General features: G+C 44.0%; 1 protein-coding gene and 1 long non-coding RNA gene across 4 annotated transcripts in view; one reads left to right on the forward strand and one right to left on the reverse strand.

The window, feature by feature from the left end:
• Window positions 1-16,884, forward strand: part of LOC115465775 (protein unc-93 homolog A-like) — a 135,003-nt gene that overhangs the window by 101,501 nt on the left and 16,618 nt on the right. For all 3 annotated transcript variants that reach the window (XM_030196490.1, XM_030196492.1, XM_030196491.1), the window contains exon 8: window positions 12,577-12,708. In XM_030196490.1, coding sequence (XP_030052350.1) covers window positions 12,577-12,708 — 132 coding nt within the window. The remainder of the gene's footprint in view (window positions 1-12,576; window positions 12,709-16,884) is intronic.
• LOC115465776 lies at window positions 1,113-16,188 on the reverse strand. The gene is made up of 3 exons (XR_003941459.1): window positions 15,871-16,188; window positions 1,339-1,344; window positions 1,113-1,123 (listed from the first exon to the last, which is right to left on the reverse strand). It is a non-coding gene; the product is annotated as an uncharacterized LOC115465776 (long non-coding RNA).

Genomic DNA, 16,884 nt, shown 5'->3' on the forward strand with positions numbered 1-16,884 from the left:
ATCAAGTCACACTTCTTTCTCGAGGTTTTTGAGGATGCTACCAGAAAACCGTACAGCTACCTTGTCATAGATTTGAATTTAGATTGATGCCCAAGGCTTATAGATTGAGAATGGACATCTTTCTCCCACACTGACGGTCATATACTGTGAGAAAACAGAGAGCACCTATAAAAAGAAGTGATGAGTCTCTGCCTTTTCAACACAGAAAAATTGCACTCTCTCAGGCAACAGCATGTTTAAGTGCCTGGAGGAACCTGGAGCTTTTAAAACTTTTAGTTCCGGCTTCACTTCAGCAGAGAGAGGCTATTCTCTTAAAACAAGGAGCTGGTGATGCAGTCTGGGTGTTTTTATCAGATTCCTGCTAAGTTTTATCTTGCCTCTGATTTTGAGTCATATTGGCAAGACAGTACGCTGAAAAGATGTACATGGTCCCTAGCCATCAACTCCAGGGCCCTAAGAAAATATTAGAATAGATGCTATTCAAAGGCTCGATGAAGAAATGAATAGTATTCTTGAAAGCACTGGACTAATGGACTATGACAGTGCTACCTATCACTTTCTAGACAGGGCAAAACAGAAAGGAAGAAAATAAACCAGATACAAGGATGTGGCAACCTGGAGTGCTGACAGGACTTTTGTATACAAGGGTACCCCATCAGTGACTCTAATCTGGTCAAACAGGTTCATGGGGCTACACAAACACATGCTGTTTCCCAACAGAGGAAACCTAGAGTTTGGGAATAGAGAGCTGCACGGTAATGGGGATAGCAGGATTCCTACAGATACCACAGGAATCCCATGGGGATCCCCTCCAGGACCATGGGGATCCTGTGGAGATGGACCAAGGTCCACAGGGATCTCGTGGGGATGGGCCCAGGTCCTGCAGGGTTCCCATGGAACTAAAACTGACCTTTGATTTCCCTTCCCATACCTTAAATCATCCTGGTGGTCTAGTGGCTTGTTTCGGCAGCCATTTTAAACAAGTAGCAGCAGCAAGAGGACCTTTCCTGCCCCGAATAAGCCACTAGACCACCAGGATGATGTAAGATATGTCTGGGGAGGGCATCCAGGGCTGAAGGATTGTATTAGATTGTAAGCTCTTTGAGCAGGGACTGTCTTTCTTCTATGTTTGTGCAGCGCTGCGTATGCCTTGTAGCGCTATAGAAATGCTAAATAGTAGTAGTAGTAGTAGTAAGGAGAGATGGATGGATGGTGTGTTTGGGTGGGAGGGAGGGAGGGAGTTGAAGACAGGGTAGTCTCTGTTTCCCCTTCCTTACGCAGCCATCATTGCTGTACATTCAAAATAAAGCAACCAAACCTATGAGCTGCTGCATCCACATTGTTCTTTATTGTTGGTAGCATATTTATTTAAACTCACTTATATTTTCAAACATACTGATTTGTGTAGCTTACGGATGTATACAGAGGAAGTATAATAATGGAATAACTTTTCATAGGTAGAGTAGTAATTTGTTTATAAATTGTAATCAGTGTGTCATTTGGAGGAGCTGTTTAAAGGGACACCTTAACAGTTACATTCGTGCAGAGTTTTTTTCTCCTGTTAATGGACCACTAAAACAGATATCATGTTATGAGAATCAGGTGCTCAACATTCATACTTTCTATCTATTTATTTACTTATTTATTACATTTATATCCCACATTAAACATGAATTAGGTTGAAACCTGGGAGCATTTAAAATCTTTTTTATTTCCTGTGCCTACATTAAAAGAAAAAGATAGCATATGGGAATTTGCTCCATTTGTTTTGTGGATTGCAGTGGTATATTATAAAAAAAGCACTTGCCTTTTTTATTACTACTATTTCACAGAGACGTATTGAATAATGAGGGAAGGGTTTCCTTCATTCAGCATCAGTCTGAATGTGCCAACATTTTCCAGTTCAGCACAATATAAGCCTCCAAGTTTATACAAAGTTAATTATGTTCAGTGGAAAATAAATCTGTTGCGTCAGGCTGCTTGCTATATAAATATTCTATCACTGTTTCATTATTGCTACCAATATTATAAATTAAGGGCATTTGCTTTAAACTTTGCTTTAATTTATTTATCTAGTCCTTACGTGCACATGGTTTTGCTTTTTAAACCCAAAGGTGAATCCTAAGGGCAGTCTATTGCACCTCTTTGTTTAACTTTCTAAAAAGAAGGTGCAGCACTGGGTTTTGGCTGATGATCGTTACATACTGTAGGCAGCAGCGGCCGTGAAAACAAAGAAACACTCCTTCTGTCATTAAGCTTTATTTTAAGCTTGAGAGCGCCCGATCCGCTAAGTTATGCCCTATGACATAATATTACCATTGAACGGAGGTTCGCAGTTTTTTAGGAGGACAAGATCGATAAGGAAATAGGAGGACCCCGAGAGAATAATTCACAGCAATAACTACATCAGTTGATATGGAAGAAAAGCTCTAAATCAACTGCCCATCCAACCTCACACAGCACAGATCCACGCACTGTATCGGAGTGTAGGACCGAACGAACTCAACCCACTGGACATCCCACGACCCAGGACAAATAAACAGCCAACATGAATATCAACAAATTGCTCATGACAATCTACTTCCTCCCCCTAATCTACTACGCATGGACCACTCCCAACATAAACAACAATCTACCTACAGCACACAAACCCTACAGACAACCCAACTACAACTCACCAGACCAAAAGAATAACAACCAACTAAAAGGAAAAGCAAACACATTCGGAAATAACCAACAGAAAGGAAAGAAAGGGCACAACAGAACCAGATACCAAGAAAACAGGCAATTAATAAAAATTAACACATCCATCTCCCAGACTGTACCTTACCAACCAATCCAAATGGGATATGTAAACGCCAGGTCAGTAGTAAATAAAACAGAGACTATAACAGACTGGATCACCACAGACAATCTTGACCTCCTACTCATCACTGAAACCTGGATTCACGACCTTAATGACCCCATAATCTTAGATCTATGCCCACCAGGATACAAAATTACCCACTGGGCAAGAAACGGGAAAAGAGGAGGAGGAATAGCCATAATATACAAATCCGAATTCACCATCATAGCCACAGCCGAATCCATTCTAATACAACTCAAAATCGCTTCGGTAAGAATTAGCCACCCAAACTTGCAGGAACACCTTAACGCAGTCCTGCTTTACAGGCAACTGGCAAGACTCCCAAATACACTTTATGGACTTTATCTTGAACACTTGCGTCTCTACCTCAAATCTTATCATAATAGGAGATATCAACCTGCACCTTGAAGATCTCAACTCAACAAGCACCCAAGAATGCGAAGAGTTCCTACAATTATGGGATCTCCACAGGACAAACACGCAACCAACACACATCAAAGGACAGACACTAGACATCATCACATACAAACTCGATCCTAATTCAAACCTTATATTGACAGACACAAAATGGACATCCGCTCCGCGGACTGATCACTATAAAGCAAACGTCACCCTCCAATGGAGAATAAAAGGCATGCCAAACAAACAAGAACATAAAACATACACCATGCGAGGTAAAATAGATTCGGTAATATTCTGGCAACAGATATATTATAATGAATGGACAATAAAGACAGACACAAACCAATTCCTCCAAGAATGGGACGATAGATGCAGATCCATATTAGACAATATTGCACCAATCCAAACCAGAACCTCACACAGAAAGAATTCAATACCTTGGTTCAATGAAGAGCTGAAAAAACTCAAAACACAAGTTAGAAGGTTAGAACGTGCATGGAATAAAAAGAAAGATGACCCCACACTCAACACCTGGAAACAACTCCAAAGAAAATACAAATACACCATAAGACAAACTAAATGATTATATTACAAAACTGAAATTGGACCAAATTACAAAGACACACATAAACTCTTCCAACTCGTGAACAAACTACTAGATACCACACCAGTCACAACCAACAATAAAGACACACCAAGAGCAGACAATCTTGCGAGATACTTCAACGAGAAAATCGTACAATTGCGACTTAAGATACCTATCAGTACCATCGACTATGCAGAACTCCTCGACTGTTTAGACCCAGACCCTGGCGTATACCCAGCAGACAGAACATGGACCAACTTCGACACATTATCAGAGGATGTCATTTCCCAAACGCTCAAAAGATTTGCTAAATCTAACTGTAAACTAGACATATGTCCAAACAACCTTATGACATCTGCTCCTCAACAATTTATAACAGACATAACGAAACACTTAAATTACATGTTACAAAATGGACTCTTTCCGAAGGAGAAAGGAAACATATTACTCACCCCATACCCAAAGACACAAAGAAACGTGCCAGTGAAATAACCAACTACAGGCCAGTAGCATCCATTCCCTTAATAATCAAACTGACGGAAGGGATGGTAACCAAACAACTTACAGATTACCTAAACAAATTCTCAATACTCCACGACTCCCAGTCAGGATTTAGGTCTAACCACAGTACTGAAACAGTACTAGTTACACTCATGACTAAATTCAAACAAATGATTGCAACTGGAAAGAACATATTACTCCTACAATTTGACATGTCAAGCGCCTTTGACATGGTTGATCACGGAATACTATTACACATCCTTGAGTACTTCAGAATTGGAGGTAATGTTCTCAACTGGTTCAAGGGATTCATAACCACACGATCATACCAAGTGACATCTAACTCGACTACTTCAGCCTCATGGATACCTGAATGCGGAGTTTCACAGGGATCCCCCCTCTCGCCGACTCTATTCAACTTAATGATGATACCCTTGGCCAAACTATTATCAAACCAAAACCTCAACCCATATATATACGCAGACGATGTAACGATCTACATCCCATTTAAACAAGATCTAAAGGAAATCTCCAATGAAATCAACCAAAGTCTCCATATCATGCACTCATGGGTGGATGCATTTAAGCTAAAACTTAACGCAGAAAAAACCCAATGCCTAATACTCACCTCACAACATAACACGAACAAATTCACTACCATCAATACACCAAATCTGAACCTGCCAATTTCAAACACCCTAAAAATTCTTGGAGTTACCATCGATCGACACCTAACACTGGAAAGTCACGCGAAAAATACAACCAAGAAGATGTTCCATTCAATGTGGAAATTAAAAAGAGTAAGACCTTTCTTCCCAAGAACCGTTTTCCGTAACCTTGTACAATCAATGGTGCTCAGCCATCTAGACTATTGCAATGCACTCTACGCCGGCTACAAAGAGCAAATAATCAAGAAACTTCAGACAGCCCAGAACACTGCAGCAAGACTCATATTCGGTAAAACAAAATATGAAAGTGCTAAACCCCTACGAGAAAAGCTACACTGGCTCCCACTGAAAGAATGCATCATGTTCAAAATATGCACTCTAGTTCACAAAATCATTCACGGAGATGCACCAGCCTACATGTCAGACTTGATAGACCTACCACCCAGGAATGCTAAAAGATCATCCCGCACATTCCTTAATCTGCACTTCGCCAACTGCAAAGGCCTAAAATACAAACTAATGCATGCGTCTAGCTTTACCTACCTGAGCACACAGCTATGGAACGCATTACCGCGCAACCTAAAAACGATCTACGAACTAACTTCCGCAAACTACTGAAGACCCATCTCTTTAACAAGGCATACCACAAAGAGTAACAAATATGAACATATATAACTCCTCCATATATATTCAGAACTGTCTTACTATATCTGCTTGTTATACTATCATGTCTCTTATTATAATGTTACCCAAGATCCTTCTGTACCAGTAATTGTATATTTTCTAACTGTATTTCCACTTATCACGATATATTGTAAGCCACATTGAGCCTGCAAAGAGGTGGGAAAATGTGGGATACAAATGCAATAAATAAATAAGTATAAACTACGTTGTTTCTGATTTTACTTGTTTTGGAATGCTTTGGGTCTTGCTAATCTGTACATCTGCTGTCTTACCAGAGTACAGAAAAAAATGATTTATGTTACTTTTACTGGAATTTTTACTGCTTGTAGAATTGCTTCTAGATCTGGCTTTCTTGGGGGGGGGGGGGGGGGCAAGGTGACTGTGGCACGGCAAAGGCCGGGCAGGCCAGGATTTGGGATGGAGGAGATTACTTGTGTTGGGGACGGGCTAGATTCCCATGGGAATAGGTTAGATTCTCGCGGGGATGGGTGGGGACCAGTTAGATTTCCATGGGGATGGGCGGGGATGGGTTAGATTTCTGTCCCCGTGCAACTCTCTAGTTGGGAACAGGTCATGCAGTATTTGTCCTACTGACGTCCATGGTAGTCAGCAATGCAAGCAATAGGAATCTGCTCTCATATCTTAAATAAAACCCTGAGGAGGCCTCTACAAAATTCACCACCCCTGTGAAAACCAAAGAAACTCTTCCCCTTAAAAAAGAAGCTGTGAAAACCATAACTCTCCCCTATAAGAAACAAGCTGTGTTGAATAGATGCCATTGGTTGAATATGTAATATGTACAGTTTTAATAAAATACTTTGTATACAGACATAATACATCAGACGTGTGATTCCTTTTCAGAGTTTTATATAGACAAAGTGTGGCACTGTTTGTAGAAAATACACCTCTGGAAGTTACAAAACAAACCTTTAAAAAAATCTACACATACAACACTTTCTTTGCTGTTTTTCACAAACTGTAAAACCATTTCATCAATTTTCATAGCATCCTCAGAATATAATTGTAAAATATTTTAAAAAGACACTTCTTTACAGCGGTGGTGTAGGAAAAACTCACAGTGGTATCCGCAGGTGGTAGATAGAGGATGTTATAACTGTCAGTTGTGGTACACAACAGTTTCACAGTGCTTCTGTAAAAAGTCCATACTACTGCTCAGTGGCGTACTGCTCAGGCCCACCCAACAGTAGCACATGTTTAGTGGTAACTGGTGGGAATCCCAAGCTCTGCCAGCTGAAGATTTTCCCCTGATGGTAACGAAAGCGTTACTCTCCACGTCACCGGCACCTGCGTATGTTCAGTTTTCAGTGCATGCCTGCTGCCAAGGTGGAAAGAAGCGTTTTTCCACCATCTGCGATAATTTTTTGGGGGGGGAGAACACTTGGTGGCCACCCAATTCTTACCTAGGCCCACCCAAAATCTGTTGTCTGTCTATGCCCCTGCTACTGCTAGGAAATTAATAAGGGGTCATTTTATAATGGCATGCTAGCATTTTTAGTGTGCACTAAAAATAAGCACACACTAAAGCTAGAGACACCCATATGATGTCTCTAGCATTTAGCATGCACTAAAAACGCTAGCGTGCCTTTGTAAAAGACCCCTAAATTATCAGGGGATGTCCATCAGATTTTAAAAAACTTGCTGTTTTGACTCAGATAGATATCTAGCCAATGTTCTCCAGTTAAATCAAATGGATGGGTATTTATCACCAAGCCAATGGTCTCAACTATACTCGCATACCAAGCAACCAATCGCTAGATAAAACATCTAAAAACAATTATGCGGCATATGGGTCCTCCTTCAACAAGCGATAGATTGCAGAGCGTTCTTGGTTTTATTTATTTTATTTTTTGAATGTATTCTTTTCTATTACATTGATATAAGGCAAACCATTCACAAAATGGCTTCTTGTGATGCTGAGCAAATCACTTAACTCTCCATTGTCCCAGGTACAAAAATTAGATTATGAACCCACTAAGGGACAGAAAGTACCTGTATATAGTAAATGTAAACTGCTTTGATTGTACCACAGAAAGGTGTGGTTTTTTTTTCAAATCCCATTACCTCATCTTTGTATGCAGATTACTGTTTTTGATCAGGGAGTAGTGATCTATGCATTCCTGATAAAGTGACAGGTCAAAAGCCAGGAAGTTGTAGCATCCGTGAAACTCTGTACGGTTGATCATCAAAATGCTATTTTTCATTTGTTTACCAGCCTCTTCTACCAGTAGCATCTATTCTCTTATGCAGTGACCGTATTCAAAGTCCAGTTGAAGAGGTGTTCTTGGCACTTGTTTGCCATCCACGTACAGAATGGCAAAATTGATATAATATTGAAAATTAAAGAGGTTTTCAGTGTAGGACCCATAAAAACATCATTGTCCACAAACCCTAGGACAGAGGTTTTCAACCCAGTCCTCGGGGCACACCCAGCCAGTCAGGGTTTTCAGGATATCCCAATTAAATTTAATGGGGAAATCCTGCAAATCCCAACCGGCTGGGTGTGCCCTAGGATGATGAGTTTGAGCAACTGTCCCAGAAAGATTTTTGTGGTTGGGAATGCAAGTTCCAATGAGTATGCTAAACACTTTCAGCCCTACGTGATCTATGGCGTACTTAACGGTGGCTTTCAGCAGCACTTTAGCGTGACCTAGCGTACTTAACGGTGGCTTTCAGCAGCACTTTAGCGTGACCTAGCCTTACGCTCAATGTTGAACCCACCTGTGTTGTCCACAGGTACATGCATATGGTTAGTAAAAATGTTGCTTTATAACCCCAACCTGTTTGCTAATTTGCCACCTGCTCAGATGAGAACCACAAAGCCCATAGCTTTTATCTTGATTCTTCATCTGATGGGATCAAACATGATTCATGGAGGTTGCTTATCATAGTGAGTGGCAATGTTCTCATTCACATTCTCCATTAAAGCTTCCACAGTTGAGTAGTAGGCTTTCTGTACTACAAATTTTTCACACGGTTTGCCATTCACCATCACAGCATAACCATCACAGCGTAAGGCTGGTCTTTTGTAACATTGTCCCATGTGTGAGGGTGTTATATTTATTTATTTGTAACACTTATACCCTGCGCTTTCCCACTTATTAGGAGGTTCAATGCGGCTTACATAGTATAACAGGTTTATACAGGCGTATGGTGCAGCAAGATAAAAGGGCCTACTTATGAAATGGCAGCACAGTAAACATTCCAATGGGCAGCAGAACATCAATACACCTACTGGAAAACTAACCAAGCTGAATTAGTACAAAATGAATCTACACAGACATTCATTGTTAACAGAAAACCTGGTCTCTTTCACACATGAAGAATACAGCTAGACCCTTACCCAATATAGAATAAGTAACCATAAACTATAGAAATATGTACACAAAATTAAGGAGAACTTCCAAGAAGCCAGATTCTGCACACAGTGCAACACCAGAGAAAGAGATGTGGAGGGGCATAATCGAAAGGGACGTCCTCGTTTCGATTTGGACATCCTCGCAAAACGTCCTCATTCAGGGGCGGTTTTTGAAACAAGATGGACATCCATCTTTCATTTCGATAATACGGTCAAGGGCGCCCAAATCCTGAAATTTTGGTCGTCCTTAGAGATGGTTGTCCCTAGACTTGGTCATTTCTGATTTTCGGCGATAATGGAAACCAAGGATGTCCATCTCAGAAATGACCAAATGCAAGCCATTTGGTCGTGGGAAGAGCCAGCATTTCTAGTGTACTGGGCCCCCTGACATGCCAGGACACCAACCGGGCACCCTAGGGGGCACTGCAGTAGACTTCATAAATTGCTCCCAGGTACATAGCTCCCTTACCTTGTGTGCTGAGCCCCCCCCCCCCCCCCCCCCCAAACTCACTATTTCGGGCACCTTTTTGTGCCTTGGCCGTAAGAAAAACAGGACCAGGTAAAGTCATCCAAGTGTTCATCAGGGACGTCCTTGTTTCTTTCGATTATGGGTCGAGGACATCCTAGTGTTAGGCACGCCCAAGTCCCACCTTCGCTACACCTCCGATAAGCCCCCTTGAACTTTGGCCATCCCTGCGATGGAAAGCAGTTGGGGCGTCCAAAATCGGCTTTCGATTATACCGATTTGGATGACCCCGTGAGAAGGACGCCCATCTTCCGATTTATATCAAAAGATGGGCGTCCTCTTTCGAAAATGAGCTCAATAGTGATGCATGTTCCTCTGTACTGTGCAAAATATAATGATAGCAGATGTAAATTTCAAAATCTGACATATTTAAATCAGTACACTACAAATTAACAAATACAAATAATAAAAACCGAAACAAATATGAAGCCTTTTTATTGGACTAACCTAATACATTTTTCAATTAGCTTTCAGAGGCCAAAACCTTCTGCCTCAGGTCAGGACACTATTGGGCTCATTTTCGAAAGAGATGGACGTCCATCTTCAGACATAAATCGTCACTTGGACGTCCATCTCTCAGAGACGTCCAAATTGGTATAATCAAAACCCAATTTTGGACGTGTCTAGCGAAAGTCTGTCGCAAGGATGTCCAAATCTGACCGGGGGGGGGGGGGGGGAATATTGGAGGAGTGGTGAAGGTGGGACTTGGGCGTTTTGAGCCATAATGGAAAAAAGCAGAGACGTCCAAGACTAAAACTTGGACGTTTTCACCCAGACCTGTTTTTATTGTGAATAAGGCACAAAAAGGTGCGCAAAATGACCAGATGAGCACCGGAGGGAATCAGGGATGACCTCCCATTACTCTCCCAGTGGTCACTAACCCCCTTTCATCCTCAAAAAACATCACTAAAAATATTGATTGCCAGCCTCTATGCCAGCCTCAGATGTCATACTCAGGTCCATGACAGTGCATGCAGGTCCCTGGAGCAGTTTTAGTGGGTGCAGTGCACTTCAGACAGGTGGATCCAGGCCCATACCCCCTCTACCTGTTACATTTGTGGAGGAAACAGCGGGCCCTCCAAAACCCACCAGAAATCCTCTGTACCCACATGTGGGTGCCCCCCTTCACCCTTAAGGGCTATGGTAGTGGTGTACAGTTGGGTGTAGTGGGTTTTGGGTGGCTCAGCACATAAGGTAAGGGAGCTATGTACCTGGGAGCACTTTATGAAGTCCACTGCAGTGCCCCCTAGGGTGCCCGACTGCTGTCCTGGCATGTCAGGGGGACCAGTGTACTCACATGTTCAAATGGCTTGCATTTGGACATTTTAGACCTGGAAGTCTTTGGTTTCGAATATCGCCGAAAATCAAAGACGTCCAAATCTAAGGACGTCCAAATCTTTTTTTGAAAATGACCTTTTCCCCGCCTCCGAATTTGGGCATTTTACAAAGACGTCCAAATTCCAACTTAGACGTTTCTTTCGAAAATACCCCTCTATACTGCTGTTATGGTATCTTCTCCTAATCTGAGGAAGGAAGTTTTGGTCTCTGAAAACTAGTCAAAAATGTATTAAAATTAGTCCATTATAAAGTTATTACCTTATTCTCTATTTTGTGCAGGGGGGGGGTGTATTTATTAACCTTTATTATTACAGCCATCACATTATTTTATTCTAAATTAAAAATAAAATTCTTTTCTCAACTTTTGTTGCCTGGCCATTTGCTTCTTGCCAGGGTTTCCTGTCTAATCGTCATTTCTTTCTCGCCTCCTTTTTCTTTATTTTCTTCAATTCATTTTTCTGCCTCTCTCTCCAGATTTAATTCATTCTTTCTGTCCAATCTTTATTTCCTTCTTTTTACACCTTTCCATCTCTTTTCCTTATCCTAGCTCTCAATTCCATTTCTTCATATTCTCCAATCTTTCACTAGCTCTATCCTCTCCCCCTTTCCATCCAGCATCTTCCATCTTTTTCTCTCCCCCTTCCATCCAGCATCTCCACTTTCTCCCGTTTCTCCCTTCTCTTCCATCTAGCATCTCTACTCTTTCTCTCCCCCCCTCCATCCAGTGTCTCCCTTCTTTCTCTCTCCATCTTTCCTTCCAGTGTCTCCCTTCCTTCTTCCCATTCTTCTACCCAGCATCTTCTCTTTCTACCCCTCTTTCATTCAGTATGTCCCCCCTCTCTCTCTTCCCATCCTTCTTTCCAGCATTTTCTCTCTCTCTCTCCTTTCCATCCAACATCCCCCTATTTCTCTCCCCCTTCTATCCAGTGTGTCTCTTCTTTCTCTTCCCATCTTCCATCCAGTGTCTCCCCTCTTTCTTATCCATTCTTCTACCCATCTTCTCTTTCTCTCTCCCTATACTTCAATCTAGCACATGTCCTCTCTCTCTTTGTCTCTTTCTCTCCCATCCTTCAATCCAGCATCTCCCCTCCTCTCTCTCTACCCCTCTTCCATCTAGTATTTCCCCTCTTTCTCTCCCCCTTTCATCCAGCATCTCCCCTATTTCCCTCTACCTCTGTCAACCTTCCACAGCTTTTATTTGCCCCCTGCCTCAGAAAATGAAAATGCAAAGTCCATGGGTATTTTTTTCAATGGGTACACATATAAATAACTTTTAAAAAGAAAAATAAGCATTCAGCTTTCTTTGAAAATTGTCTACCAGGTCCATAGGTACAAAGCTACCTGTGAATGAACCCTTCTGCATGCGTGTCTTAATACTGAACCACACCATCTGGTGATCACTGGATGCCAGACAATTTATAGGACAATTTGGCAAATGGAGAGAATGTTTCTGATGTTATAGTGGATATTAACTAATATTCCAAGCATTAGTGTTCCATTTAATAGATTAGGATTCTTTTTAAGGTCATCTTTTGTGAGACAGTCATAGATTACTGTACATGCTACAGAATTTATAAAATGGTCTACCTATCAAAATCTCCCATTACATCAATGCTCTTTCTCTTACAGCTGCTGCTACAAATATTGCTTGTATAGCAGCACTGCTATTGTGGAAACCTCACCATGATCAGCTTGCTGTCTTCTTTGTATTCCCTGCACTCTGGGGTATGGCTGATGCCATCTGGCAGACACAAACGAATGGTAGGTTCTATGTATTGTTTGCTATATGTTAAATCAAAAACATATACAGGTCAATATTCAGTGGTGCAGGCCACCATATAACTTTAGTCATATAAGGGTCAGCATTCAAAAGCACTTATCTGGTTCTTTATCTGGATAACAGCACCTACTATCTGCTGCTGACCATAAAATTTAGAAGCACTATCCTTACAGACCACCTCATCGCTATCCCCCTATATCTATAAAGCTGTATGCCCAAATTTGCCACTAGTGCGCATGTTTGTGCAACATCACCCGATATTCAGCCAGCAGTAGGAAGCACTTTGACTGCCTGCTGCTGGCGTTCAACCTGGATATTCAATTCCAGGCTGTTTCAGGTGACCAGCATTGAATATCCGAGTTTTTCAACGCCAACTGCTACATGACCAGTTAAGTCGATATTCAGACTTAGCCGGCCATGGCTTAGCGGGCAGATAGACCTGCTTTTTCAGCAACCTTATTTGGCCACTAAGTCTGGCTGGTTAAGTTCCGAATATTGGGATTTAACCAGTAACACCTTCGGAACACCCCCGATATCACTGGCTTTATTTTCAGTGCTAACCAGGCATTTTCAGCTGCAATAATTGGTTAAGTTGATGAAAATGACCGGTTATAGTAACATGGAGGGGCATAATCGAACGGTGCCGGCCAAATTGATGGCCGGCCATCTTCGGGGCCAGCGCCATAAGCGGGTGGAGCCAAGCGTATTTTCGAAATACGCTTGGCGCTGGCCAAATCGCTCGCCGGGTTTACAACAGGATCGCCAGCGGAAAGCCAGGTTTATATGAGATGGCCTGCTTCGGTTTTACAGCCATAATGGAAACTGGTCCCGGCCATCTCAAACCCGGTGAAATGCAAGGCATTTGGGCATGGGAAGAGCCAGCATTTGTAGTGCACTGGCCCCCCTGACATGCCAGGCCACCAACCAGGCACCCTAGGGGGCACTTACACAAATTTTTAAAAAAAGCCAAAAATAGCTTCCAGGTGCATAGCACCCTTACCTTGTGTGCTTAGCCCCCCAAATCCCCCCCAAAACCCACTCGCCACAACTGTACACCATTACCATAGCCCTAAGGGTTGAAGGGTCCTAAGGGTTGAAGGGTACATGTGGGTGCAGTGGGTTTGGAGGGGGGGGTTTGAGGGCTCTACATTAACCACCACAAGTGTAACAGGTAAGTGGGGATGGGCCTGGGTCCACCTGCCTAAAGTGCACTGCACTCACTAAAAACTGCTCCAGGGACCTGCATACTGCTATCAAGGAGCTGGGTATGACATTTCAGGCTCGCATACATGCTGGCAAAAAAAGTTTTAGGGGTTTTTTTTGGGTGGGAGGGGGTTGGTGACCACTGGGGGAGTAAAGGGAGGTGATCCCCGCTTCCCTCCGGTGGTCATCTGGTCAGTTGGGGCACTTTTTCCAGACTTGGTCCTAAAAATAAATGGACCAAATCCGGCCGGCGAAATGCCGGCCTCTTTTTTTCCATTATTAGCCGAAGCCGGCCATCTCGTACCCCCGCCCCTCATCCCGCCTTCGCTACCCTACCAACACGCCCCCTTGAAGGTTGGCTGGCGCTGCAATGAAACAGCAGTTGAAGCCGGCCAAAATCGGCTTTTGATAATATCGATTTGGCCGGGATCAGGAGATCGCCGGCGATCTCCCGATTTGTGTCGGAAGATTGCCGTTGATCCCTTTCAAAAATAAGCCTGATAGTAACATAGTAGATGATGGCAGAAAAAGACCTGCACGGTCCATCCAGTCTGCCCCACAAGATAAACTCATATGTGCTACTTTTTGTGTATACTTTACCTTGATTTGTATCTGCCATTTTCAGGGCACAGACTGTAGAAGTCTTGCCCAGCACTAGCCCCGCCTCCCTAACACCAGCCCCGCCTCCCAATCTCAGCTAAGCTTCTGAGGATCCATTCCTTCTGAACAGGATTCCTTTGTGTTTATCCCACGCATGTTTGAATTCCGTTACCGTTTTCATCTCCACCACCTCCCACGGGAGGGCATTCCAAGTGTCAGTTGTTGTCAGACATAGGACAGGAAGGAGGTGCTGTCAGAGGCTCTGAGGAAAGGGAGCCAGGCCTGGTCCCTTCCCCAGCTAGGCGGAGGGGTCCTGGGGAGAGAGGCCCAGGAAACTCCCAGGCTATGGGGCCTACAAGGCCGAAGGATCTGAAGGCCCGGCGGAGTAGCTCTCATCCAGCCCCTCCTCCAGCACGAAGGGAGCGTAGTCCCCTGGACCGTAAAGCTTCCAGGGCCAGGGAGGATTGTGGATCTGGCGCCTCCTCCATGACCCAGCGGCGTCCAGGTAAGGAGCCTGAAGATCATGGGGGAGGAAGGAGGAAGGTTGAGGCCCTAAAGGTGCAGACCCAGAAGGAGCAAGGACAAGAAGGAATGGAGGTGGGGCAGGAGGCCCAGTTGGGATTTGAGGAAGCCGGCAGTGAAGAAGAGTGGTCAGAAGAAGGGGAGGAGGCCGGTGAGTGGGAGAAGATGGACCCAGGACAGTGTGCCAGAGAAACGGTGGAGCGGGTGAGGCACATCAAGTCTCTGGAGAAGGAAATAGAGGAGCTGGGGAAACGGTTGAAAATGACTAAAGCCATGAGTAGGCTTGCCCCAGCAGAGCATGGTCAAAAGTATAAGACGGAAGAAAAGCGCTTAACAAAGTTGCTGAAACAGAAGGAAAAAAGAATTGCTTGTTTTAAAACAGGCTCTGCAAATCCCTTGAGGGAGGTTTATGAGAATCAAGAGAGGATGCAGGCTGGTACATCTAAAACTATGAGCCAGGAGGTTTTCTCCCCAGCACAGGAATCTACCAGTTTAAGCTCAGGAACATTGTTTCATAAAAGGCAGTTGGTAACAGAGATTGTACAAAGTCCAAACAGTCAAAGTACATTGCAAACTATGAAAGCCCTGATGAGCCCAAGGGAAGAGGGAGTACTCAGGTTGGATACGGTTCCAGGAGAAGGGGGAGGGGCGGATTGTTTGGCCTCAGGTATTCCGGTAGAACAGAAAGGAAAAGACACAAAGTTACAACACTGTCATATTATTGAAACGGATGGAGACAGGCTTTTCACCCAGGACAATTGTTCAGTACCCACTAGTGGGGAAGAAGAACAGGGTGTGGAAAAAAGTATTGAACTTACCTGTATGGAGAGATTGCAAGAGAAGCAAAAGCCAGCAGGCTTCCAACTGCAGGAGCACTCCAAAGGTGCTCTGATTGAGGCAGCAGTTTCTGGTAATCAATTATCATCAGCTGTGCAGCTTGGCTCAGAGCAGGTCTGCCCGCGAGGTCAGGACGGACAGGAGGAAGAATCAGGAGAGGTCTCTGTTCAATCTGCAGTCAAGGTTGCAGGGGACCTGCTAGGGTATGGTTCCCAGGACATGGAGAATCAGCAGGAGAAAGAGGAGCGGGAACAGGAGTTGCATGGAATGGAGCAGGACATTGGACCAATTGCTCAGTCCAGAGTAGGCTCTGAAAGTGCACTAATTGTTAAAGCTCCTGATGTCCCAGTTGAAGGTCTGGGTTTGAACTGGTTGAGGGGGGGCTGTGGGCGAGGGGAGGGTGGGGGGCGGGGGGAGGGTCTTGGTCAAGAGAGGGGTATGCTTTCTTGTCGGCAGGTGGGGGAGGGGGATGTGGGGAGCCGGGATTCGGAGGAAGGGAAGAAGGGTATGGGAGAAGTGAGGGGGGCGGGGGAGGGGCAGGGTGCTCTTTCCTTTGCGGCGGTGGTGAGGGGTGAGGGGGGAGGGGAGATGGGGGGGGGCGGCCAGTGCCTGTGGAGGGATCAAGGGGGAAAGGGGGGGAAGGGAGAGGGGCGGGGCAAATCCCCAAACGAAGGAATGTTGTGCAGATTAGATGGGTGGGGGAGGGGGCTATGCCTTCTCGGGAGATGGTTTTGAGGATGGTCATGGGTCTGGGGTTTGTGCCGGAGGACTTCTATGCCTGTATTCACCCAGTTAATTTGCCTGAGTACGATGTTAGTTTTCTAACGCAGAGGGGTATGGAAATCTTTTGGGAAAGGTATGAGGAGGTGAAAGGAAAGGGAGATTGGAGCAATTATGTGGTTATTCCTATTAGTAGACCTGACTTGGTGCAAGTCACTGTATTGGTACGAAACGAGTCCATTTCAGGGGCAGACCTGGCCTACTGGTTACAGAGG

This window comes from Microcaecilia unicolor, chromosome 3 (assembly GCF_901765095.1).
Source record: "Microcaecilia unicolor chromosome 3, aMicUni1.1, whole genome shotgun sequence".
NCBI lineage: Eukaryota > Metazoa > Chordata > Amphibia > Gymnophiona > Siphonopidae > Microcaecilia > Microcaecilia unicolor.